Below are 25674 nucleotides of genomic sequence, written 5' to 3'. Positions count from 1 at the left end.
AAAAAGTGACTAAACACCTGCTGCACTGATAGCTCTTAATAACTTAAGAAGAACCCTGCTGGATCAGACCAGTGGTCCATTGTAAGAACACTCCAAGCCAGGGGAGAATGAAACTGCCCAGCCCCTCTGGGTTCTCGCAGGATCGAAAGAGCTAAACAAGTTCACACAGAGACTGAGCAGGATACAAAACAAAGTTTTATAAAATATATTTTAGGCCACATTACAAAGCATAGGGGGGACCTCATCACTGGTTACTGAGATCCCAAATAATAGAATTTTGGGGCAGTTATGGCCTGATGGTCCTTTTATGTAGCAGAAAGGGCAATTAAGCTGGCCCATGATGAAGCCCAGCTGAACCAAATAACACAGGTGTGAATATTATAATACATATATTACAATAGAGCTCCCTGCTGAAGCTGACAGGAAGTTATTCACAGCCAGCCTCCTCTTAAAGATGCAAAACAGAGATAGCTCCTTTGTTCTTGGGCCTTGAGAGGGTTGCTACAGATGAAAGGAATTCTCCCTGTCCTCACATCCATCTAGTGCAGCATCTTATTTTCCATAGTGTGTGACCCGACTACTTACTTTCCTCCATTGTGAGAACTGTCCATTGATTACTACTCTTTGCTTCCCGTCATTTAATCAATTTGTAATCCATAAGAGAACCTGTCCTCTTATCCTGCAATATGTCTTCTTCCTTCATGGTCCTTGTTCCTCCAGTGCTCCTTCCTTCTTCCTGGTCCCCAAACATTAGCCAGTCCTGTTAACTTCCTGCACTAATATGTTTTACTAGGTTCATGGAGACAATTCACTGAGCTACTTAAGTGTTTTCTTCTGTTATAGACCTGGGGATCCCAAGCATTGCATTTCTGCCAGCTAGAGATATCTGATAGGTGTTGGAGAATTAGTTTCTTGGAGAATATCGATCCTGACACATTTACGGTTTAGAATTCTTTTCTGTTCTTGCCAGATTGAGAAGATTGAATGGGATACCTGGACAAGTGTTCTTGGTACAACCTGTGAAGGAATTTGGCCAATGCACAGTGATGTTACAGTTATAAATGCAGCCTCTCTTACCAAAGATGGTACCCTTTTAGCCACAGGAGATGACTTTGGTTTTGTGAAGCTGTTTAAATATCCAGTGAAGGTAATGTATAATGTAGCATAGTTCTTGAAGTGTTTTTTTTCTAGTGGGGAGTAACAGTGTAATCAATTTAATGTATACCCTCCCCTTCCTCCCAGAGTGGTATAGGTAAAGGTAAAGGTATCCCCTGTGCAAGCACCGGGTCATGCCTGACCCTTGGGGTGATGCCCTCCAGCGTTTTCATGGCAGACTCAATACGGGGTGGTTTGCCAGTGCCTTCCCCAGTCATTACCATTTTCCCCCGCAGCAAGCTGGGTACTCATTTTACCAACCTCGGAAGGATGGAAGGCTGAGTCAACCTTGAGCCGGCTGCTGGGATCGAACTCCCAGCCTCATGGGCAAAGCTTTCAGACAGCTGCCTTACCACTCTGGTAAGAGGCTCTCAGAGTGGTATACACTCACAGAATTCCAACCTCCCATTGTATCCGTTAACCAGAAGCATGAGTTGGATTAGACTGGATGACAATGACTGGCTGAAAGTCACCCATTGGGTGTCATGGCTGAACATGGTTTTGAACCTGCTTCTCCCCAGTCGAAGTCTATCCCTTTGGCCACTGCACCGCACTGGTTCTGATGTCAATTGCTTGTGTTGCAGGGCCAGCATGCCAAATTCAAGAAATATGTGGGCCACAGTGCTCATGTCACCAACGTCCGGTGGCTACATAACGATTCTGTGCTGCTAACGGTGGGTGGAGCTGACACTGCATTGATGATCTGGACACGAGAATTTGTGGGCACCCAAGAAAGCAAGCTAGTTGACAGCGAGGAGTCCGATACTGATGCAGAAGAGGATGGAGGTAAAGGGTTGTGTGGTTCATATGTTTTTTTTTGTTGGTACTTTCAAACCACACCATTAATCTGCACAGAGACAGAAGTATCTCTACACAGCAGGTGGAATTCATTGTGTGATTCTCTGGGAGAATTGCATTATGCAGAACAAGATGGTTATCTGGGGCCACAGAATTCTGTACTGTGTCAATACAGATGAAGATGGAGAAGAATTAGACCTTTGAATGTTCCCTCAAACCTTCCTCTCAGTATATCAAATTAGAACAACAGGAAGAGTGCCAATTCTTTCTGCACAAAGCACCACTTTATTACATAGGGAGATGTTTTGTGGGTTTTCGTATGTTTTTTAAAAAGTGGTCCCCACCTATACTCTGAAATGGTATGTGCCAACTTGTTTTGTGTAAAATGTAGATTTGGCCCTGAGCAGGATATATTAAAAGAATGATTGGCTGTTGGTGGATGATTAAGCTTGTTTCAGAGTAATTGCGGGAAAACCTTTCTGCACTATAATATATTTACATATGTCATGATACTGGCCTTGGAAAGCTTCATTTCGAGGTGATCCGAAATCTATTTATTTATTAATTATCATTTTCTGTTGCACATTCCTGTAAGGTTATGACAGTGACGTCGCAAGAGAAAAAGCTATTGACTATACCACAAAGATCTATGCAGTGAGCATCCGAGAGATGGAAGGTACCAAACCACACCAGCAACTGAAGGAGGTGTCCGTGGAAGAAAGGTATGTCACGGAGAGATGTTCACTGACAAGTCTTCCACTGTGCAGAAACCATTGAAGCCATTGCATGCAAAAAAAAAAGTGCTTGCACATGAAAAGTATATCGTGCTCCAGATAGTGTTCTCCACATTAATCTGAAAGGCCATTTGTTCATCAGAGTTATATGCTTGTTTCAGGGTATCATAAGCAAAAAGCTAGTCTCCAATGATTGCTTATTAAAAACACATGTTTGTATATGCTTTAAAATGTCACTGCAGATTCTTGTCCTGGAAATGTGTTGCTAGGATATGTGCATTTTAATTATAGATATAATCGTTGTCTTTTGGATACTGCAGCTTAATTCTGTCTTTTAAAATATATATTGTGATGAAACAATAGATTTCAAATATCACAAAGCAGTATAATTTATACTTAACTGCAATAAAATTGTGTTTTATGACAGCTTCAGAATGTTAATAAGTATTATTATTTTCTGTTTTTAAGTGAACCTTTGCTTATGGTTAACAGGCACTTGTGATGGTATTTTAAAGAGTCTTTTTAACCTTTCCGTGCCCTGTGAGATGTTGTTGCTGTTCTTTTCATCAAGTCATGGAGGCTGATATTCTCCTTTAGTCAGGCTACTCATCTGGAAGCAGGGTGTATTTCTTTTAATCTCTTGAACCATCTGAGGAGGGTGTTGGAATCTTGCTTGCTGTAGCAGACAGGAGAAGTGAGGGGGAAGGGAGGCTGAGAGAAAGAATGAATCATGGAAGTACTATTTTTAAAATGTGGTTCTGTTAAAGCATCAGGTGGTATCTCCAGATCAAGAGTGCACAATACTATTTCTTGTGCCCAATTAATGTATTAGCCAAATATAATAAGGGTCTGTTCCCAATTACTGCATCCTGTAATACTCCTGCAGAATATGAATTAAGAGGAATCATCATCTATCACATTTCCATCCTACCGTTCCCCCAAGTATCTCAGGACACAGTTTCCCCCTCCATTGTATCCTCACAACCTCTGTGAGGTAGGCTAGGCTGAGACTGTATGGAGGAGATCTCATAGCCAAGAAATGCAAGGACTGTGGATCTTTCCTGTGATCCTTTCTCCGTAGACGACCTTTCTGACCTTGGAACTCTTTGATATCCTAGCACCCTCTGTTGGCTGAATGAGTGCTGACAGGATCCAAGGCCCAGATGGGCCAAGATCTTTTTTATGTATGGGCAGAAGATTTAAAAAGGAGCTGACCCTTCTGTGGGTGTGCACGTGCGTGTGTGACTGTGGGAGAGTATGACCATGAGAAAGACAGCATCTTCTTTATGTAAGGGCCTATTTGACTCTCCCAGCGGCGGGGGTGGGGGGATCAGATACCCACTATTTGTAAGTTCCAAGTTAATAGCAATCTTTCTCTTGGTTCATTGCATTTATTAATCTGCACCCTAATCCTGTAACCTATATTTTTTCTAGAGTTCTGCCAATGGAAGAAAGCATGTATTAGTTTCAGAGAAAGCCTTGATTCCTGCCGATGTGCCTTGCTGTGGCTCACATTATCAAAGCAACTAGGGTTGCCAGGTGGGGGGCTGGGATAGGGTTGCCAGCTCTCGCTTGGAAAGCTCTTGGAGATGGGGGTGGAGCGAGGGAAAAGAGAGGACCTACGTGAATGCCATAGAGTCCACCTTCCGAAGCAGGGGAGGCCAGTATATAAATTAAATAAATAAATAAAATAAATAACTCACAGAGTGTGATTGGACACTAATCTGGAGAACTAGGTTTGATTCCCCAGTTCTCCACATGTAGCCAGCTGACTGACCTTTGACTAGTTACAGTTTTCTTGCAGAGCAGTTCTCTTAGAGCTCTCTCAGCCTCACCTACCTCACAGGGTGTCTGTTGTGGGGAGAGGGAGAGAAAGACATTTGAAAGCTACCTTGGATAGTGAAAAGTGAGGCATTAAAAAACAGCTCTTTTTCATCATCATCTTTTTCTGGGTTGCAGTCTAGTGTCTCCTCCCACCCCCATTGCCAGAACAAAATTCCCCGGGATTTGTTTACTACTTTCTTCCTATGTTCTGAACAATTGTTTCTTCAGGGGCACTCCCTCTCCCAACAGGGCCTCCTTCCCAAATAGAATCCAGTCCTCCACTGTGTGATTCCTGATGGCTGTTTGATTCTCCCCCACCCTCTCCTCCTCATTCCCCTGCCGGGCAGAAGCAGCAGATAAAAAAATACTAAGCTGCAGCAATATAAAAAAAGCAATGCAGCAGCAACACCACATCTAGGAAGTAGGCCCTGGAATACAGGTGCAGGATCCATATCTTAACCCCTTGGAAACTGATAGGACAGCCACTGAGGGGTCCATCCCAACAGGCAGAGATTTGGGCTTCTTCTGTCCCAGTAACTTGAGCAAGACCATTGCCTTAAACTCATTTCTTAGCCTCACCTCTACATGCCATTACTCTCATGCTTTCCACATATCTGCAAATATATGATATCTGTATTTTATTTTCCTGCCCTTGCTTCAAGAAACACAGGATTACGTATGTGGTCTCTGCCCCAATTTATACACTACCATCACAAAGTAGGTTAAGCTTGAAAGAGCACAGCAAATGTAATGGTGAGGTGGGGATTTGAACAAAAGGTCTTCACACAGACAAGCTGCCTACAATATCACGCTCGCTCCTCTTCTTTACTGACCAGTCAGCATTTATATATACCATTCACACTATGGTGCACATGCCAGTGCTCATAAACCATAGCAGCTGCCCTCCAAGATTAATGCCAATGCCTCAGCAGTCAACCAGGCTGGTTGCCAAGAGTATCTTCTGTGTTGTCCTCAGAGGTTTTACGATGCTAAGCTGCCTGCTGCATAAGAAGCACGTCTCCCCCCCCCCCAGTTTTCCATAAACAAGGGAAATGTTCAAATGGCTCAAACATGGTGAAATTGAAAGCCTTATTTTTTACACATCTGATTCTCTCCTGACCTTTGTCAGCTTCAGCTTGAGCTGGTCTCAGTGGGCCACATGACGGATGGACGAGCCACAGCTCTCTGTGTGTGCATGTGTGACTAAGTATGTATGTGCATGCGTGCATACAAACATGCATGCATGCAGCAGTACTCAGCAGTACTGAATACCAGTACACTTTGAGGAGGCTCTCCCATAGCCTGAAGGAGGAATTAGTGGAAATCAGTGGGGCCTTATATGTGAATTCCTGCTCCTCTTTTTTAAAAAAGGAAAAGAACAAAAAAAATCTGATGGCTTCTACAGAGAGGCCCATGGGTCAGACTGCCAAAGTTGAGTGCAGAGGGTATCATACAAGGTATTTGGCCTCTCCCGGGAGTGTAAAAGTTGTCTTTTGGATCTAAAACAGTGTTTCTTAGACGTACTTCTTTCTTTTTAAAGGAGAAGTATATCAATGTGCATGTATAAATGGCACTGCTTGTATCCCACCTCTAAATCTTGAGAATTGTGAATTCTGAAAGCAAGGAAAACATGGGGTGTTTCACATATTCAACAAAATTTGAATCCCATGGCACCTTTAAGACCAGCAAAGATTTATTCGAGATGTGAGCTTTCATGTGCATGCACACTTCCTCAGACAATGGAACAGGGATCATAAGAGTACAGATATAAGGAGAAAGTTAATTAGTAGCAAATTAGTGAGCAGCATCATAACATCCAAAATATGGATCATTCTTTACTAGAAAAGCAAATATTCAGTCACATATTCAGGCTGTCATATTCATGCACTAATCACATATTCAGGTAAACATGTACAAAAGCAGAGCTAGGCTCTAGCTTGGATGCATTGCTTTAGGATGCTTAGGGCTGATCCTGCGTTGAGCAGGGGGTTGGACTAGATGGCCTGTATGGCCCCTTCCAACTCTATGATTCTATGATTCATTGGAGCATTTCTGTAGACAGAAGAATTTCACTGTATAGAGTTTGGCTTTCTCATCTTCCACCTCCTGCTGCAGCTTGGTGTAAAGAGCTAGAGAGCCAGCTTGGTGTAGTGGTTAAGAGCAGCACCTTCTAATCTGCACATGGAGGATAATGCACTGCCAATGTGCTTTTGTAGCTGGATTTTCCTGTGCAGAACAGGAAAATCTACTTCTAAGATGTCTTGAAGGTGCATTAACCCTTGGGTACAGAATGGGCCCAGGTTTGATTCCCTACTCTTCCACATAGAGCCAGCTGGGTAATCTTGGGCTACTCACAGTCCTGTTCTCATAGAGCAGTCCTGTCAGAGCTCTCTTAGCCCCACCTACCTCACAGAGTGTCTGTTGTGGGGAGAGGAAGGAAAGGTGACTGTAACCCGCTTTGAAACTCCATCTGGTAGTGAAACGCAGGGTATAAAAACCAATTCTTCTTTTAATGAGCAGCATTTCAGAGGGTATTTGGGGCCATAGCAAGATAGTGGGGTGAGAAAGTTGCAGCATTTACAGTTCCATCCTAAGCATTGTTTCACACCCACTGAAATCAATGAGCTTGGAAGGGTGAAACTTAGAACTACCCTGTTAATTTCTTTTAAACGTCCCGCATATCTGTGTGGTTTCTGCTTCTCATTTGTAGTGCAAAATTAAAATACCCCGACCAATGATTTTGCACAACAAACGATAAATGGGCAAAAAGAAAAAGGGAAGGAAGCGATAGGCTAGATGGGCCTTGCCGATGTGAGGATTCAGGGGTCAGCCTTGCAGCAACTGATCTCTTTTCTTCAAGGCCAGAGACTGAAGGTGGGAGGAGCAATCAGGCCCTGCCCACTCCCTTGTGGCACGTCACAGGGTGCGATTCTCTCCCTGATATTATTCAACATCTATATGCACCCTTTTGCCCAGCTGGTCCGGGAGTATAGGCTAGGGTGTGTCTCTCCTACCTTGATGGAATGCAGTTCACAGCAATTAAGTGTGTGGAGGTGACCTTTAATGACTCTTTATCAGTGGAGGTACATGTCACAAATGTAGCGTGCCAAGCATTCTGCCATCTGTGCTAGGTGAAGCTACTAGCAGCACCCTCTCTAGTCCTGGAGACCTGGCCACTGTAATCCATGCAGTGGTCACCTCCAGACTGGATTACTGTAACTTGCTCTATGCGGGGCTATCCTTGGCCTTGTCCTGAAAATTACAGCTGGTACAGAATGAAGCTGCACGAGACCTCACAGGGATCCTATGGAAGGCTCATATTCGACCTGCCCTCCAGAAGCTACATTGGCTACCAGTAGAATTCCAGATTAGGTTCAAGGTTGACCTTTTTAGGCCGTATTGACCTTTTTAGGCCCTGTGTATGTGAGGGACTGCCTCTTCTAATATGTTCCCTAAAGATCACTGTGCACTGCAAATAACAACTTGCTGTTAAGCCCTGGCCCCAAAAACATTTGCTAGACCTTGACCAGAGCCAGAGCTTTTTTGTCCTTGGTTCCCACCTGGTGGAATGAGTTGCCAGTTGAAATCCAGGCCACGATGGAGCTGTCAAAGTTCCCCAGGGCCTGAAAAACAGCCCTCTTTCACAGGGCTTATGGTTGAGGCCATGGCTGTCTAGGGACTGACTCAGGCATCCTTCCTTCTTCTTGGCTACCCCTCCCCTTTTTTTAGCTCCTCCCAGTCTGATTAACCCACTGGAAGGCATCTAGGCAGGTAGGGGAAAGAGATATTGGTTTTATCTATAATGCTTTTTATTGTAAACCGCTCTGAGTCTGCTTGCGGGGATGAATGGTATATTAATCAAATAAATAAATATTAGTAAATAACAAAGGAACTGTAAATGTCTATGTCATAGAAACCCCATTCTCTGACTGCTGGGAGCCTGCCTATAGCCCCACATTGTTTTTGTTATTATTGCTTGTTTAGTTCAAAAATTGTTGCTTATATTTGCAGAATTTTCTCAGACATAAACTCTGATTTTCCATCCATGCTCTCAAGTCAGCTAACATTATGAGATTTTTGCAAAAGACTTTAGGTATATAATCTTACAGCATTGTTTATAATACATAAATCAGACTTTGATAGGTTACAATCGGTCTGTCCTATCACAGCAAATCTCTAAATGACAATGTAAACAAAAACTGCCACACAAAAGAATATAGACATGCAAAAACGGATGAAAGTCCAATTTCTCTTGATAAAGTATTCCAAAAGGTAGGCATAACTACAGAGGCAGTTTGTAGTCTGCCCACTGTAGAGCATTCTTTGGTTATTGGTGGCCCCATTGTGGGCTGCCTCTTGCCTGCCTCTCGTTGATTGTAGAGGGCACTCTGTTGCATATGCAGAAGAGCCTAAGCCCCTTTATAGATGGAAACCTACAAGGGCTACAGGTTTGATGTATTCAAATGAAATCCTCCCAAAGTCAGATCTCCATATGCAATACCACATAGTTTGTGTATGGCTACACTTTTACCTTTAACTTTGGTAAAAGGTCATGCAAGTGAGAAGTCGTATCTGGGATATAACCTGTTCTAATTTTATAAGTGTCAAGGCAGCCTGTACTTTTAAAGTCAGTAAGTCATGTTCAGCAGTTTTGTCCTTTTCGAGTTCCCCCTGTGCTTGAAAGTAGTCTGCTGTTGAATAGCTGCTGCATTGGCTTGATCAGTAAGATTTCATGTATGCTAAGACCTCGTGTATCTGCATTCTTCTTCATCGTAGTTTACTTAAATACTTTAAAATCAGAGTGCTACTCCAGACCAACACGGCTACCCATTTAAATACTTTAGATAGCCTTCTGTTCAAGGTATCCTTCTAAAGCCAAAAAAATTCCATATTCGACAAGAAACAAGAAAATTTGCACTTTAATAATGACTAGAAAGGTGGTTCTGTTTCAAAATAAATCCTGCATTTATCTTAGTATATGTACATTCCGCTGAGATCATTAATTGATGTTTCTCTCTCCTCTCCCCATCCTTGTTGTTTTTCTTCTCTCCCTTCTCCCCTCTCTCCCTTCCTTGCATCTCCTTATTTCTCCTTCCTTCCTTTTTTTCTTGCTCCTCTGATTGGCTCCCCACCCCCTTGCTTTCTCTGTAATGTAGGAGTGGGGCACCTATCAGAGGAGCTGCAGGAACCGTCTCGCGGTGTGGGAGTCCTAAGAGAAGTGCTCCCACACCACGGGGCATTTTGGTCAGTGGCGGGACTGTCCCGGACAATCCAGGACCATTGTAAGCCATGCAGTCTCACACTTAGGACAATGCTTCTTCTTTAATGGGAAATTATTTTGGTGACTAATCTGAAGTGCTTTAACTGAGTGGGCTGGAATGTCGATGATACTTCTCATGCTGTTCGCTGTTACTAATATGGGAGGAGTGTCTTCAGAAGGGCTGCATTTTGCCTTTTACTAACCCCTGGTGCCTATCTTGTTTGCAGCATTTTGACTGTTTGACTTGCATGATTAAGTGAATCCATAACCCTTATAATATCGAGTGTGATAGTGACCTTTAAAAAGAAGGATCAGTACAGAAACCAATTCAAACATTGTTCTCTCTTTTCTCTTTGTCTCTTTCTTGTATTTGCCTGCCTTAGCCAACCTTGTTTGGGGTGGGTGAGGGAGAAGTGTCCCATCATTCAAGTCAAAGTTAGTGCTGCCTTAATGTCACCATTGCATATGCAAGCTCCTCCATGTCTATGTGTAGCTTTGCCTGTCATCTCCTGTGCCAGGGAACAGTGCAGTGTGGGAGAATCAGGCAGGAGCACAGGCCTAGCTGTATGCTGTAGCCAGCACCAGTCCCTCATTCCCATTTTAACAACTGTTGGCTATCTTGTATTTGTCTGACTCATGGAAGACAGGCCCACCATTACACTTTTCAAACATTACCATCAGGTATTATCAGGTGCTTTAACTTATTTATTGCTGCGATGCTGTTTAAGAAGGATATCCTGGTTTTCAAAAGTCATTTATTCGGATGCTGACAGCAAAAGGATACAGCTGATCTCTCAGAATGGCTGCCACTAATTTCTTTCCCACCACAATTTGAATGCCGCGGCTTGCTGCCTTGTGTAAGGCATGTTCACGTGTATGTGAATTCCAGAGACTCAAGGTGCTTTCACAGGAAATGCTTATATTGGTCTCTGTCTTTAAAAAAAAAATCCTGCCTCTCTATGACGTTGTTTTATCAGTCCTTATTTGGGTTGCCCACAGGTTAAACCTTCCTAATGCTGTGAGCCTTTAATACAGTTCCTCATGTTGTGGTGACCCCCAACCATAAAATTATGCAAGTGTTCTTTCACAGAAATTTAACCGAAACAGACCAATGGTGTGAAGATCCATTGTTCATGATTGTATATAAATTGTTTTTTTCCAGGGTTTCTCAGTTCAGTTCTGCCTCTTGTCCCACCATGCCAATCTTGCTCTTTTCCACTGCTCCAGACAGACAAACGCTTTATCTTGATCTACCCTCCAAGGCTGTTGTGTTGATGGCGACCCCCCCCCCACCGCCAAGCTGCTTGCTCTGCTGCAGCCCCTGTGAAAGGGTCATTTGACCCCCAAAGGGGTCTTGACCGCCAAGTTGAGAACCACTGGTTTAACTGACTTGCCAATCTCTATCACCTTTTTTTATTCTGTGAAACCCCTCTCCCTCAAGATGGAGAGTTTTGTTGCTATATTTCTATGTACGAGAAAGGTATTTGGGCAACACTATGCCATTTTAAGGTCCTTAACCTCCTTGACTGTTCAGCTGCCACATATCACTTTCTCACACTGAAAAAAGCAAGAACTGAACCTGGTTGAATGCAGTTTGTTTAAACTCAGCCCTGCCATGACACCCGATCTGCCTCAGAAAAAAATGGAAGCAATGTTAAAGGAAGTGTGTGTGTGTGTGTGTGTGATGAAAATAGACTGTATTTTATTTTTGTTGTGCACTGAAGCTATTTTACAAAGGTGTCCTTCCCCAGCAAGGAGCCCTGCAGACTAGTTACCGCAGCTAAACTCATGCCAGTTTCTGTCAGCCATCTTGATTAGTGGAGAAGAATGCTGACTGAAGCATAGGCAAGTCCCTAATTTTACTGGGAAGAGTTCCCTTTGTCACAGTGAACTCTTCTGTGATGCTGCTGAGTCACTCCCTTCCTTCTTCTTTCTAAAGCAACATCATGTGGCCCTTTTGCTTGAGAAGCCTGAACACGTTGCGTTGCTTTCAGCTTGTATCAGACTAGCATCTGAAATCCAAACGCAGACAGTTAGCAGCCTACCTTTTACAGAGTCTTCACTTTAATCAAGATTTTTCTTGCTCAGAAAGAAAGCTTGTCAGCGCATGCCGTGGATATAATGCTGTGGAATCTTTATAGAGCGTAACAGAATATGGCTTCGTTTTCTGAAATGGCTCAGAGGACTGCCTGTCTGCTATTTGTATGTTTTTTCTCGCCTCCCACTATCTATACTCAAGTGTACGTACAAAATCTGCTTGTACAGAAACAAAAAGCTAATATATTCTGCTGATTCATCACAGTGCCCACATACAGCAATATGCTCATCATATGATTTTTTTTTTAAATCATAAAATGTTACCTATATAGAAAATTGGAAAAGGATTCTCTGCCAAATATCAATTCACAACAGCCAGACGAGAAAGATGCCTAGCAGAACACTCTAGATCAGGAGTAGTCAAACTGCGACCCTCCAGATGTCCATGGACTGTCCATGGAATTGTAGTCCATGGACATCTGGAGGGTCGCAGTTTGACTGCCCCTGCTCTAGATGTCAGCACATTCAGGCAGGGAATTAAATCGAGCGCTCCTGTGTCTCCGTTTTGGTCAGCTGGCACCAGCACTAACACTTGAGGAAATGCTTCAAGATGAAGACAGGCATGACACTGTAAAAGCAGTCACAAGGCGTTCATCACCCATGTGCTAGGCTTTGCAAGTTGTACAGCAAACATAGATACCCGTGAGCTGATCTCTGCTTTCCATGCCACCTCTCAAAGCAACCTGCTCTAGTCATTCCTCATTCCAAAATTCAGATTAAGTTATCTTCGTTTTAAAGAAAAACGTTAAAGTTGCAAATGTCCACTTATTTATATCATTGTTATTAAGCTTATCTCCATCCACAGCCATTTAAAAAACAATTGCAAATTTGCTCCTGTAGATCTGGGTTGTTGGTGACTGCATAAGAACAAATTAATCAGTGCACAGCTTTCATCTCACACCAGACTAGATCAGGCTGAATGTTTGCGGAGCTGCTTTTTGAGGCAAGAGATAAATGTGTGAGAATTTTTCAGACAGCCACATGTACATTCGCAGTATTCATGGTTGCCATGTTGTCTGAACACGGGCAGCACACCTATTTTGCATGAGTTTACAGCATTGGTACATGTGAATTAACCACTGGATTTTTTTTCAGGGTTTTGTTTTTTTATTAGGGCTGTGTGAGCATACAAAATATGTGTGTTGCTCCTGTTCAGACAGGCTCCCGGTGTGCAGGGTTTTAATACCTGTAAAGGAGCGTTGTTTTTTATTTATTTAGAACATCTCCATGCCACCTCTCAAAGCAACCTGCTCAAGTCAGTTTATTCCCATTTCCAGCACCTACATCTAAAATTTTACAGACAGTTCCATTACGGAGAAATATCTGAGGAGACAGAATCCTCCAAGATGTTTGTACAGATATTTGCATCCTCCACAGAATATTTCCCTTTCAGGAACCAGTGGAATCATGATCCTCTGTTCTGAGTTATTCTTTATTTGATTAGCCAAGTAGTTTATTAGCTATATTTAATTATTAGCTGCTTGTAAACTTGGAGGAGTGAAATTATTCTTTTCTGTACAATCTTCACTGAATCATTAGTTCAAGCAACAAGAGCAAAAAAGAAAAAAATAATGGCAGCCTATCGGGACTGGATGAAACATGCAATCAGTCATCTGAGAAATATTATCACACAGCAGCCAACGTATGTTATGGGAGCTTCTCTGTCAACAGTGGTGGAACAGCTTCAGGATGAGACATGTGCCCTAGATCCCTTCCAATTTGGATTCTGGCTGGGATCCGGGACCAAGTCAACTCTGGTTGTATGATCTTGGCCTTCTGCCTAAATGCAGTGGTGGAATAGATAGGTGAGAGTCGGTTGAAACTAAATCCATCTATGACAGAGATTATGTTCCTTTGGAAGTCCCGGGTCAGGAGTGGCTGCTTCTACTGACCCTTTCTATGGTCAACTCTGAGAGAAATTTGGGAATATGGCTTGATTATGTGTAGTCCATGAACAAACATGTGCCCTTGGTGATAAAAACTGTATTTTACCATCTACACCGGGCCCGCCAACTGGCTCCCTATCTGCTACAGCAATTTATGCAATGGTCATCTCAAGACTGGACTACCAAAATGTGCTGTACACAGAGCTACCTTTGAATAAGCTATGGAAATGTCACGTGGTCCAGAACACAACTGCCAGATTGCTGACAGGAGTGTCCTGGTCAGCGTGTATAATGCTTATCCTTTGGCAGCTGCACTGGCTGCTAATTAATTTTCAGTGCCAATTATCGTTAAAGACCTAAGCAGCCTGGGACCTTCATATCTTGGGACTGCCTTTCCCAGGATGATCTGCCCCATCTCCTCCAATCTTCATCTTGGAATTTATTGGAGCTCCCTGGTCCACAAACTGTCCACCTTGTGTTAACAAGGGTAAGGGCCTTCTTGGTAGTGGCCCCATCCTGTGGAACCAGGTGCCTGAAGATGTGTGTCCCTTGCAGGACCTCCCTAGGTTCCACAGAGCATGCAAGGCTGCTCTTTCTCAGGCAGCCTTTGGGCAATTGTGATCCATCATGCTTCAGCTGTGTCTCCACCACTCACACTTCCTACCCTGCTTGATAGTGGATTGATTTTAAGGGGGATAGTTTATTTATTGTATCTTTTGTATTGTTTTTTATCAGATGTATTTGATAACAGTGTCAGGAGCTCCCAGACCAATCCCTGTGCTCCAATTAAGTGAAAATGAATTTAATACTGTAAACAAAAGGCAAATGGGAGACAAGGGAGAGGTGTATTTAGGCAATCAAACTCAGTGACATCTCATGTCAGTCAACGGTTGAGACATTCAGATCTTCAATAACATCCTTTGCATAGCAGCTGCCAGAGCTGGACCCACCAGCATTGCATGAATGATCTTTCGTGTCTCATGGACAAGCCATGTGGATATCATAGCCATAATTCATCCCAAATGGGCAATCCTTCCCCCCACATGCACAACATGAATCCGAATACCTAAACTGGACTCACGTGAAATCTGTCCCAAATTTTGTTAGTGTAAATTCTGGGGCTTGCTAAACCCCTGCATGCTGCAAGTCATTTAGCACAATCCCCGAGGGGGAATGAGAGCAACAATTGTCCTTGAAATAGCAGGGATACTGATTACAGTGCACATCACCATTTAAGAAGGAAACAGCCATCTCGGCTTATGCAGGCTGTTCACTGATCTGCTGCTGCCAGGAATGACACCAAAACTCTGGTGGCTTAAAAATAAAGGTCCCCTAAATCCTCTTCAGCTCTGATTATAGCTTGAATTAATCTACTTTCCTGCTTGTTCTTGTTTGTAAGCTGAAGCATGGTGGCATGTGAATGTAATAAGTAGCTTGGATATTTAAAATTATTCAACAGTGGCTTTGGTCAACATTTGTCCATCCCACAGTAGCTATGGGTCAAAATACACAGCATGTGGAGAAAAATGTTAGTGGACAAATTGCATGAATGTTTAAAAAAAAACAGTGGGGTCATTCCCAATACTGAATTGTGCCATTCTGTTTTTTACAACCCAGAAGTAGGTATTAAAACCAAGGGCAATTCCACATTTGATAAATATAGTGTAATGATTACCTTAGGTAGTCATTATATTCTAGATGCTCCGCATGATGTCGCCAATATCCAGCGTCCAAGCAGCAAATTGCTCACTACATCCGCCATTTTAAAGCAGTAGTTGGGGAATCTCATAATGTGGATTCCCCAACCTAAAAAGTGCCAGCTAGAGGAGAGCAACCAGCAGGCTACCAGCCAAAGAAATGTATGGAGGCAAAGAAGTGCTATCTCTGCCTCCAATTTCCCACCCTCACACCCGCCTCCCCCAGTGACAGGAGGTTTTTTTTAAGCAAACTGCCTGGAGCAACGAATAGGCATACAAGCATGCAGGTAAAGCCAAAAATTATTTTTTCCCAAAGTTGTCACACAAAGCATGCCTCTCTAAAGTCCCAACCCTCCCAAAAAATCAGGAACGAGATTATTTTTCTTAAGTTTCAAGACTCATGATTCCATAATGGGTGGCATTCAAAAAGCACTATGCATCTATGATTATATGCATAGGTATTTCAACGGAGAAGGTTTGAATTAAAAAAAAAATTAGCAGGCATTGCCGGCCCTTTAAAATATTGAGAAAGAGGATTGGTTGCCTGGCTTGATTGACAGGCAGAAGAGAGTTGCGTGTAAAGCACATTGCTCTCTTTTGCCATTTCAAGCAGGCATATGGAGTGTAAGAAGTGCAAAAAGGTGGCAGATGAAAACAAGACCGGAAGAAGGTAAGGAATGGCCACAGGCATGATAATTTTTATCACTATGCTATTATGCTGGTGTAATGCTACTTTTTTAGATGTGCAGAAATGCCCCAACAGTTAAGCCCCTTCTTACATTTCCATTCAAAATCAGGGACTTCCATAGTTTCTATGTAGCAATTAAAAATGCAGCGGTGACACATTTGTGGATCTTCCAGGATCTCATCTAGGCTGAGATTCTGTGTCTGTTTTACAGATAGGCTGATTTCTTTTTGCATTACAGCTAGTCGAAGCTATGAGGATTTCAGTAACTGCATTCAAACAATACAGTTTTGTGCATAGCTGAGGCAGTCACTTCTTCCAAGATCCTGTACCTCCTCATGATCTATCCTACCAACTCTCATCCCAGTTTCTATTTCTGTAATGACTGTTACGTATGACTACATTACCTGTAATGGGATTAAATTTGGGGATGTGTTTTCGATCTCACAATGCACTTGCAGAATGTTTTGTAATGGCATGCACAAATGAAACTTTCACATCATTTCTTAGGCAAAGTTGGACCTGGGCTGAAAAATTTAGCAGCTCATCATAAGTGAAGTGATCACGAGGCAGCCCAGTGTACTATAATTTTTGAACGGCTAGCTTTGCCTTTAGCTCTGAACAGCAATTCTGTTCCATCTCTGGACTTATGCAAGTGATCATTCCATATAGTAACATACGATTGGGCTTGCTGCTCACAGCCGAAATCTCTACAAATTCAAGGTGTCCTTTACACTAGGGTTCCTCAACCTTTCTCAGGTCAGGGACTGCCTCCGGAGTGAGGGAAGAGCCGACGGCCCGGGTGCTGCGAAAACGAGCACGTGCAATTGCCGTGCATGCGTGTTTTCGCCACCAGGTGGCGCTAACGCGCATGCGCGGCAACAGCGCGCATGCACGTTTGCGTCACCGCCATGCTGGCGGCTGCGCCTGCCTCTTCCCTTCCTTCTTGCTGCTGGCGGGGGAAGGCAGGTGTGGCTGGCGGCGGCCCGGTACCATGGCCTTTGCGGCCCGCCACCGGGCCACGGACCGGGGGTTGATGACCCCTGCTTTACACCAAAGCCATTGTGTTGATGATGATGTTAGCCATTCAGTTGAGCCTGACTCTTGGCGATCCTATGACACAACTGCTGCCACAATTTCTGATCTTGCACCACTTCTTTTAGTTCTGTGTTGTTCTGACCACTGTCCATTTTGATCGTATCTAATCACCGCACTATTTGTCGGCCTGGTTTCCTTTTTCCACCTACCAATCCTAGCATAATTGCTTTCTCCGTTGAGTTGGATTGCATGATATGGCCAAAGTAAGTGAGCCAGAGTTTCGTGATTTCGCCTACCAATAATATTACAGACCTTATGTACTGTAGTATATCCTTGTTTGTTACTTTTGCTGTCCATGGAACACGCAGAAGCCTCCTCTGTCACCAGGGTTCAAACAAATAGATTATTTCCATGTGTCCTTTAATATACAGAGGTATATCTTCCATTTACTTGTTTAGCTGCTGTCTTGTTTGTCAGCTACAACTGCCCCCCAAAGTAGTGTTCAGCAATTTAAAATATGGTATAAATTAAAAAATAGTAAAAGATTTTGTAGGAGGTGGTTTTTAGTGAGGTCTGGGTTCAGGCAGGTAGACGCTGCCAGGTTGCACCTTCTTCTTTCTCTGACCTCAGATATAGTAACGGATACCTTGGAAGTGGGAACTTGGGAGTGGGATCTTACCATGGTGGAGAGGTCTTTGGCAGCTTCCATCCTCCCACCTTTTACATACCACAGAAGCAGTAAGGAGGTCAAGCACAGATAATAAGCTAAAGAGATTTATCATTCACACAGGTAGCCTATACAAACAGCAGATTGTATTTTTCCCCTGGATTTTCCAGTTTTATAAGTGAATGCTTCTCCAGGTAAAAGCTCTCTATGCATAGAAATGTAGCATCAGGATTGAGCCTAGCCTTATCCTTGACGTGCTGGTTTCCTAAATACAAGGATTTGTGTGCATGTGAGAGAGCGCGCATTCAGATGTGTAAATTTATTCCTCCACTTTCCCAGCTAGCAACCAGAAATGGTACCATTCAAGATCTGTTTGTGTAGACCAAGCCAAAAACTGGAGAGATCAAATACTTTCATTTATTTAAAATAATAAATAAAGCAACCCATTCAAACCAAAGGCTGAACGGTTCTCCAGTGTCCACTCCTGCCATTCCAAGCATACTCACACTTTCTTGTGACAATCCTGGAAAGAAACCGTTAATACTTGTATTATGTTTTAACTTGCTTTCCTTTGGAGGCAGGGAATTGTCAAGTAAGTATAAGCCACATCTAAAAACAAAAAGGCACAAGTTTCTTTGAGTGTACAATTGATATTGTAAAGGTTATTAAAGGTAAAGGCTATAGAGGCTATCTTCTACTTCCAACAACATGGGTTTTGTATCTCTAGCATTTCACTTTTCAAAATCAGCTGGTTACGGTCATATACTAATCTTCATCAGACTTATTGAGATGTGACATGAATTGTGATTGTGGCATTATTTTCACCTTTCTTGAGCAGATGTGTAAGGTGCTAACAAACCACAGAAGGCATATGTTTTTATATATACATATATATGTATATATGAATATGCAGAATATTTACACTTGTATGTGCTGTGTATAGAAAACTACAAAATATATATGTGTGTGTATATATTTTCAAACAATATCTTGTGTTTCTTATCCAATATGGCCATGTCATAGTGAGCAGTGTCCTCTGGGGGAGAAGACAGATGTAACATTAATTTATATGAAAAATTGGCTTTTCTTTGATGTCGAAGACTGGATCTGCTCCTGTCTTGTCCTTCCCCCCTATGCTTAGGGCAGGCTGATCAACTATACTGTTTGAAAGTACCATAAGTACATTTATTTATATATTCACTTAGTATCCCCTTGACCACAAGCAAAGATTCAAATACTTTAAAAACTGATGCAGAACTGTTCTGGGAGGGGTGGGAGAGGGGGGAGGAGTGCATTGACATAGCAGATGCTAGCCAACTGACAGCCGCTACACCTAGTATCTGAAACACTGAATTAATGTTTTTAGAGTTCACTTTAGAACAGAAGGTTGTACATGCATTTTCAAGGCAGCGAAAATGAGTTCAAACTATTTCCACCGGACCTTAAATGTTACGTCTGTCTTCGCCTTGGCTTCCTTCACAAGTCCTGCCTTGCTTTCCCCATAAATTTTATCAGACATTCTTAGGAACAGAGATGCGATAATTGGTTCATATCCATGGTACACTAAAACAGAAAGGAGAAAAGAACTAGTGCAAACAAACCATTGAGTATTTTCTAAATTGCCGCCTTAAGGGCCCTGTAATTTGGTGCCACCAGTCTGTTGCCCTGATCCGGAGAACTACAAGCATCATAGAGGACTGTCCCTGGTGCTTTTCGTGCAGTTCCAAAGAGGTCCTGGTGGCTGAAGGTCAGAAGGCCTTCATGACCTTTCCTATACGTTTTCAAAGCAAAGAGGAGAAATCTCCTGCACCTTATTAGAAGTTGCGATGTGAAAAATTCCTTCGTGTCTTGCGTATGATGAAGGAAAACAATACTGATTCCAAATGCTGTCTGTCTAGCTGTCACATTTTAATTCTCCAGCCTCACCATGGAATTCAAAGAAGTGTTCACACTTCTGGCTTCCCCCATTTTATTTCTGTGATGCAGGTTGTTCTGAAAGATTGTGACTGGCCTAAGGCTTCCCCTCCACCATTAGGAGTCTGGGTGTGATTTTGGATCTCTCCTTATCAATGGAGGCCCAGATCATGAAGACAGCCCAGGTGGCATTTTTTCATCTGCGCCAGGCGAGGCAGCTTGCACCTCATCTCTCAGAGCCAGACCTAGCCAAAGTGAACCATGTGACAGCCACCTCTAGGTTAGACTTCTGCAACTCACTCTACCCAGGGCTGCCCTTGAGATTGCTCCAGGAACTTCAGCTGCTCCAAAATGCAGTGGCCCAAGTCCTAGCCAGAACTTTGTGGAGAGCACATGTGACACCAGTGCTCCCACAGCTCCATTGGCTCCAGATTGGAGACCGCATGGGGTTCAGGGTTTTGATGCATTTAAGGCCCTGAATGGTCTGGGACTGCCATGCCTATGGCATAACCTCTTCCCTTGTGTTCCCTAAAGAGCACTAAGATCTTAGGATCAACATCTGCTCAGGATTCCCAGCCCAAAGAAGGTAAGATTGGCCTCGACCAGGACCAGGGCCTTTTCGATCCTGGCCCCAGCCTGGTGGAATGCCCTCCCGGGGGTGATCAGTTCCAAGATGGAGCTATTCCACCAGGCTTATGGTTGGGGCCCAAAATAACAATTACTAATGAATGCTGGACTCACCACCGTGAAAAAGATCGGCTTCTGATCCCAAAAGCCCCCTGGATGGGAAAAATATTAGTCAGGGGCAATGAGATTAATGATGTTTTTAACCCATTTTGTATGATGATTTTGTGAATGTTGTTACCCACCCTGAGCAATTTTTGGAAGGGCAAGTGGAAAATAAACTTTTATCATTCAGTGAGGGTCTTGGCAGAGAGGGATCGGAATGTAGATTCTAGTATAATGCCTTCACCACCACACCCCTCTGTCCCTGATCTCTTTTGCCCCAGGTTGTATAGTTGATCATCCCTGAAAAGCAAAATCAGTCTCCCCATGTAGCTGAATAATTGTAACAATGTGATTCTTAGTTGCAGCTGCTTTCCCTTGTCTCTTACAAGTCCATAGAGGCTAGAGCCAGTGTAGGATGGTGGTTAGAATGTGGGACTGGGAACAGGAAAACCTAGGTTCAAGTCTGCATGGAAGTTTTTCAGGGGGACCTTGGGCCATTCACACACTGACCGTTTATGCACTGGGAACTTCACTGCCCCAGCTCCCATGCAGGAGCACACATGGGTGGCAGATGAGGCGCACCAGGCCAAATGCTCCCTTGCGTGGATGCAGGAAGAGGTGGGGCAACCTGCCACAACTAAAACTCCAGCCTGCAGCCTGGCATGAAGCCTCCAGTGCATAAAAGGTCATTCTCAGAAGGATAAAATGGAGGAGGTAAGAGCAATGTAAACCATTCTGGGCCCTCACAGGGGGAAAAGGAGGGGAATAAATTAAGTAAATTTAAAAACTTTGAAATAATTGTGGATGATTTGGGTCAGTGGGGAAATAATGGCAAGTATATTGCCTCTCCACCATAAGACATTTCTTCACACCCTGAAACCTGGTGAGAGGGAGGAAGAATATTGCCCCACTTCCCTATGGGGCCATCCAGCAACAGGGTTGGAGGGAGTTTTGGCTTCACTATAACCCTGCCCTTCAGGGTCAAAGCAGATGTGGTGAGAGGAGATCCATGAATGGAGCAGCCACAGGTGTCTTTTCAGTCTTAATAGCAGTGGTGGGAGGGACTGGATCAGGACTGCTGCACTTTTCCTGGACTTGACTTGCTCATACGTTATCGATATGTTTCCCCTTTAAGTCCACTGCAACTCTAGGGAGGCCATGGAGGTCAGGACACAGGGGAAGGGCTTTAATCCCCTGCCTTGGCCCTTTATCCATGCCATATCCCACCATCAGCTGTGGCTCTTTCCCCTCTTCAGGGCAGTTTGGCTACTTGCAATTAAAGCAGAAAATAAATGATTTTAACGGACAGGGTTTTTTTAAAAAAATTAAATATAAAAATGAGTGGAGATTGAAGGATTAAACACACACACCTCAATGTTCCCATTTTACCCTGAGCCTTATAGGGGAATAATATTCCCGGGAAATAAACAATAATCCTATATCGTGAGGAACAGCTGAACTAGATGTTACAAACGACACAGGTTCACCACTGGAACCTGCAGCTATACTGTGGCCGCTAGTTCCTGGTGGCAAACGTGCAGGAGAAGGAGGAATTCCTGCCTTCTCCCCTGTGCTGTTTTTGGTAGCTGAAAGAGATCAGGGGCCTTGGGGTGGGGATTATTTGCCTCAGAGAGAGCCAGGACATACACTGAATGTTTGCATGTACTGGCTGTACACAGAGGCTCCCACTGGTGTCCTCCAGGCTGTTACAGCCCCTGAAAATGGCACAGGAGAAAAGGCAAGAATTCCTCCTCCTGGCAGTCCTAAATCAGACTCTGTTGAGCATTTCCTTACAAGTTGCCACCAGGAACTGGCAGCTGCATTATAGCTGCAGATCTCCTTGGAGAACTTGAGCAGTTTGTTATGCCTATTTAGGCTGTATGACTCTTCACGGATAGACGGGAGCTAGACCTAACTTCCAGTGATGCCAGTGCCTTAAACAGGTTCTCTTCCCTCCTAACCTGTGTTTGCCACAACTCACAGGGTTCCTTGGTAGAAACGGAAACAAGGCAGCCCCCGACTACATAGTTCTCCCCTGCATTCTGTTTCGTGATGCTGCTCGGGTCTGATGACATCTTGGGAACTCGTATTCCTGAGCATTCTGTTGAACGACTTTGAGCACAATGCCTGTTCATGTCTTTCCACTCGGCATAATGGTTGAGAATGACGGCCTCTCATCTGCAGAGCTGCATTTGATTACCCGCTCCTCCATATGCAACCAGCTGGGTGACCTTGGGTTAGTCACACACCTGTTAGAGCTGTTCTCACAAAGCAGTTCTGTCAGACTCTCTCAGCCCCACCTACCTCACAGGCTGTCAGCAGTGGGGAAAAGAAGCAGTGATAGTTGGTTTGTTCTCTGTAAAGGCTGAATTATAATCTGCTCCCTCCATTATTTCTATTAGCCATAAACCATTCCTAGTGAACAAATCTGAATTTTAAAGAAAACACCAGTCTTGTTCAACAATTGTAAGCCCCTTTGAGACTCTTGGGTAGTGAAAAGCGGGGTATAAAATAAACTCTTTGTCTTCACAAAGAAAACGTATTTGAAGTGGAAATCTTCATGTACAAATCAGCCCCAAGGCACGGCTAATGATAACCTGTATAATATACAGTCAGGTGTATACTATAAACAGTCTTAATACAGCTAAATTTGAATACATAATTTGTTAAATAGCCACACCAACCTTTCAGGCTTGTCTGCATTGTATGTGGAGCTGGGGGAGCATTCGTGTGCTTTCTTTGTTTTGAGAAGGTCCTGAGTATTGCAGGTGTACCACAAGGGGGCTGGATGGAAGAGGCAACACGGTGTTAGATTTGCTGGATCATCTCCCCACCTGTGGCCACTCTGCACCCTTGTTATTAACATTTCAGACAGTTTGGTGCAATGTAGCAGGCACATTGCTTGCCCTGCTCACCTCCTCCATTACAACAGTGTACCTGAGGTTTCTTTGGAGGTGGCCCAGGGGCCAAATAGGACAGTAGCAGTACTCCCAGGACATTTCTAGACCTACGGTGCTTAAGTGTCAGTGCAATGAATGTGTTTGGAAACCCATAAGGAGGTGCCCTTGGTGGGAGCCATGGTGGGCTGCAGCTCCCAACTGAATGTCCGCCTGCTGAATTCACTTCTGTGTCATATGCGAAGTGGCTTTAGGATGGAAAACAACATTTCTGCACTATTTGAGGCCATTGGTGTACTCTGGATTCATCATTTTCTGTACAACACTCTGGAAGGGTGTTTTGCAGAGTTGTGTGGAACATGCAGGGAGCACTGATGGAGCGTCCGTTCTTCTTTTTTTCTCCTGTCCTGTAGGATCTTTAGTGCAGACTTTTTCCCGAGATGTCAGGGTATGACCTTTTTGAATGTGGAGACTGGTGCACTCTTTTGGTTTCTGTTTTAGTTGCTGGCATGCTTGAGTAGCATGGGTGTGTGCCACACAGGAATGACCAGTCAGAGGCTTGTGCATGAATGACTTTAATAGCCTGATTCTATTTTATTGAACTGTACTAAGTTTCTCACTTGACTTTATTTGCTGCTTCCAAAGGGGATCAAGGTAACTCTTTCCGTGTTGTCCTGTTTTACCAATCTTTAAAGTGACTGTGTTTACCCACTGGAGTTGTCATCTTTTTGTTTGGCTTGCTGTTTTTCTTGCCCAGTTGATTGTACCACAGTATAGCTAAATGATATTCTTGTTTAGGAGCGTTATTTTAAACAATGCTTGCAATCCTAAGATCATTGCCAGGTGGATTTGTACCTCAATATTATTACTCTTCCAGTGGTTTTGAAGAATTGTTCAGAGTACAAATGCTTTATCACCCCCATTTATTTTGCTATAAGTAATATTATCAGTCTCAGAATTTTTGAAGCATTTCTCATAAAGCGATAGTTGGTTTGTTTTCTGTAAAGGCTGAGTTATAATTTGCTTCCTCCATTATATCTATTAACCATAAACCATTCCTAGTGAAAAAATCTGAATCTTAAAGAAAACACAGATCTTGTTCAGCATTTGAAATACTATTATTGTCTAAGACGTCTAGTATTAATGCCGGTATCCCAGCCTAGATCTAAAGAACTGCTCTAACTGTTCTTGTGTCCCCCAAAGAAAGCTTGGACTTGTGCTTCTCAAGCAGAAGCCCTGCAAGGATTATTTATTTGATTTTATTTATTTATTATATTTTTATATTATTATTATTATTATTCACGTGGCATGTGTGTAATATAACCAGGAGATCCTAAGATTTTCTGGCAGCCAGGCAAGAGACATTTGAAGTTGGTTTGCCATCGCCTGCCCCACGTCATGGCCCAGATGTTACTTAATGGTCTTCCATCCAAATACCAGCCAAGGTTGACCCTGCTTAGCTTAGTTTGGGTGTGTCTGGGCAATCCAAGTCAGGCAATCCTCTTTTGAAACCAAGAGATGGTAGAAGAGCCTGGAATTCAAAGATATAAAAACTTGGATACCCCTGGAGGCACTCTTTGGATCCTGGAGAGTATTAAATATAATAAATAAATAAATAATAATAATAAATATTACTCAAGCTCGCTTGATACAGCCTTGTATCCAGCAACTCTATTAAAATACTCTCAAGTCCCAAAATTAGGGCAGCTCTAAAGAAGGTTGTCACGTGAATCGAGTCAAATTCCCCTGCGCACCCATTGATGGGGAAGACCTCTTCCATACAGAAGGGCAAACAGTGAGTTTTAGACCCTTAAACCTCCCCACCTACCCCCATACATTGCACATGGCAGCTGATCTCCTCAGCTGGCATCTGCCCCCTCCATTCTCAGTAGACAAAGAGGGAAGGGCTAGCCTGATGCTTCCATACATTCACAGCCTTGGGCTGCCCCTTGTCCCAATTCCAGCCTTGTCCTTATTGCAGCCACCATAGCAGCCACCTGTAGTGCTACATTATTCCCCAAGCCCAATGCTGTCAACATATAGGGAATGTGGAGGTGCTGCCCCATTTCTTAGTTTGCCTTCCCAGTTCTAGAAAGTGATGCTCTCTTCCAAGAGCCCATGCAGATGTGCATGGTTTAAAACATGGTTAATTGAGCAAGAAGCTGAAATATACGTCATCCAATTGTATTATAAACGAGCCTTAAAAATGAAATGAGAAAGATCTCCATTGCTGGAAATAAGTGATAGGACTGTGTGAACTCTTGATATGGTCTGAAAGGACTGTGGGATAGGG

General features: G+C 43.4%; 1 protein-coding gene across 10 annotated transcripts in view; it reads left to right on the top strand.

Annotated features, from left to right (window-relative positions):
• Positions 1–25674, top strand: part of EML6 (EMAP like 6) — a 176385-nt gene that overhangs the window by 122087 nt on the left and 28624 nt on the right. For all 10 annotated transcript variants that reach the window (XM_077334021.1, XM_077334010.1, XM_077334001.1 and 7 more), the window contains 3 exons: positions 971–1147; positions 1740–1941; positions 2549–2675. In XM_077334021.1, coding sequence (XP_077190136.1) covers positions 971–1147; positions 1740–1941; positions 2549–2675 — 506 coding nt within the window. The remainder of the gene's footprint in view (positions 1–970; positions 1148–1739; positions 1942–2548; positions 2676–25674) is intronic.

This window comes from Paroedura picta, chromosome 1, assembly GCF_049243985.1.
Source record: "Paroedura picta isolate Pp20150507F chromosome 1, Ppicta_v3.0, whole genome shotgun sequence".
NCBI lineage: Eukaryota > Metazoa > Chordata > Lepidosauria > Squamata > Gekkonidae > Paroedura > Paroedura picta.
This window is presented reverse-complemented; position numbering and strand designations above follow the sequence as displayed.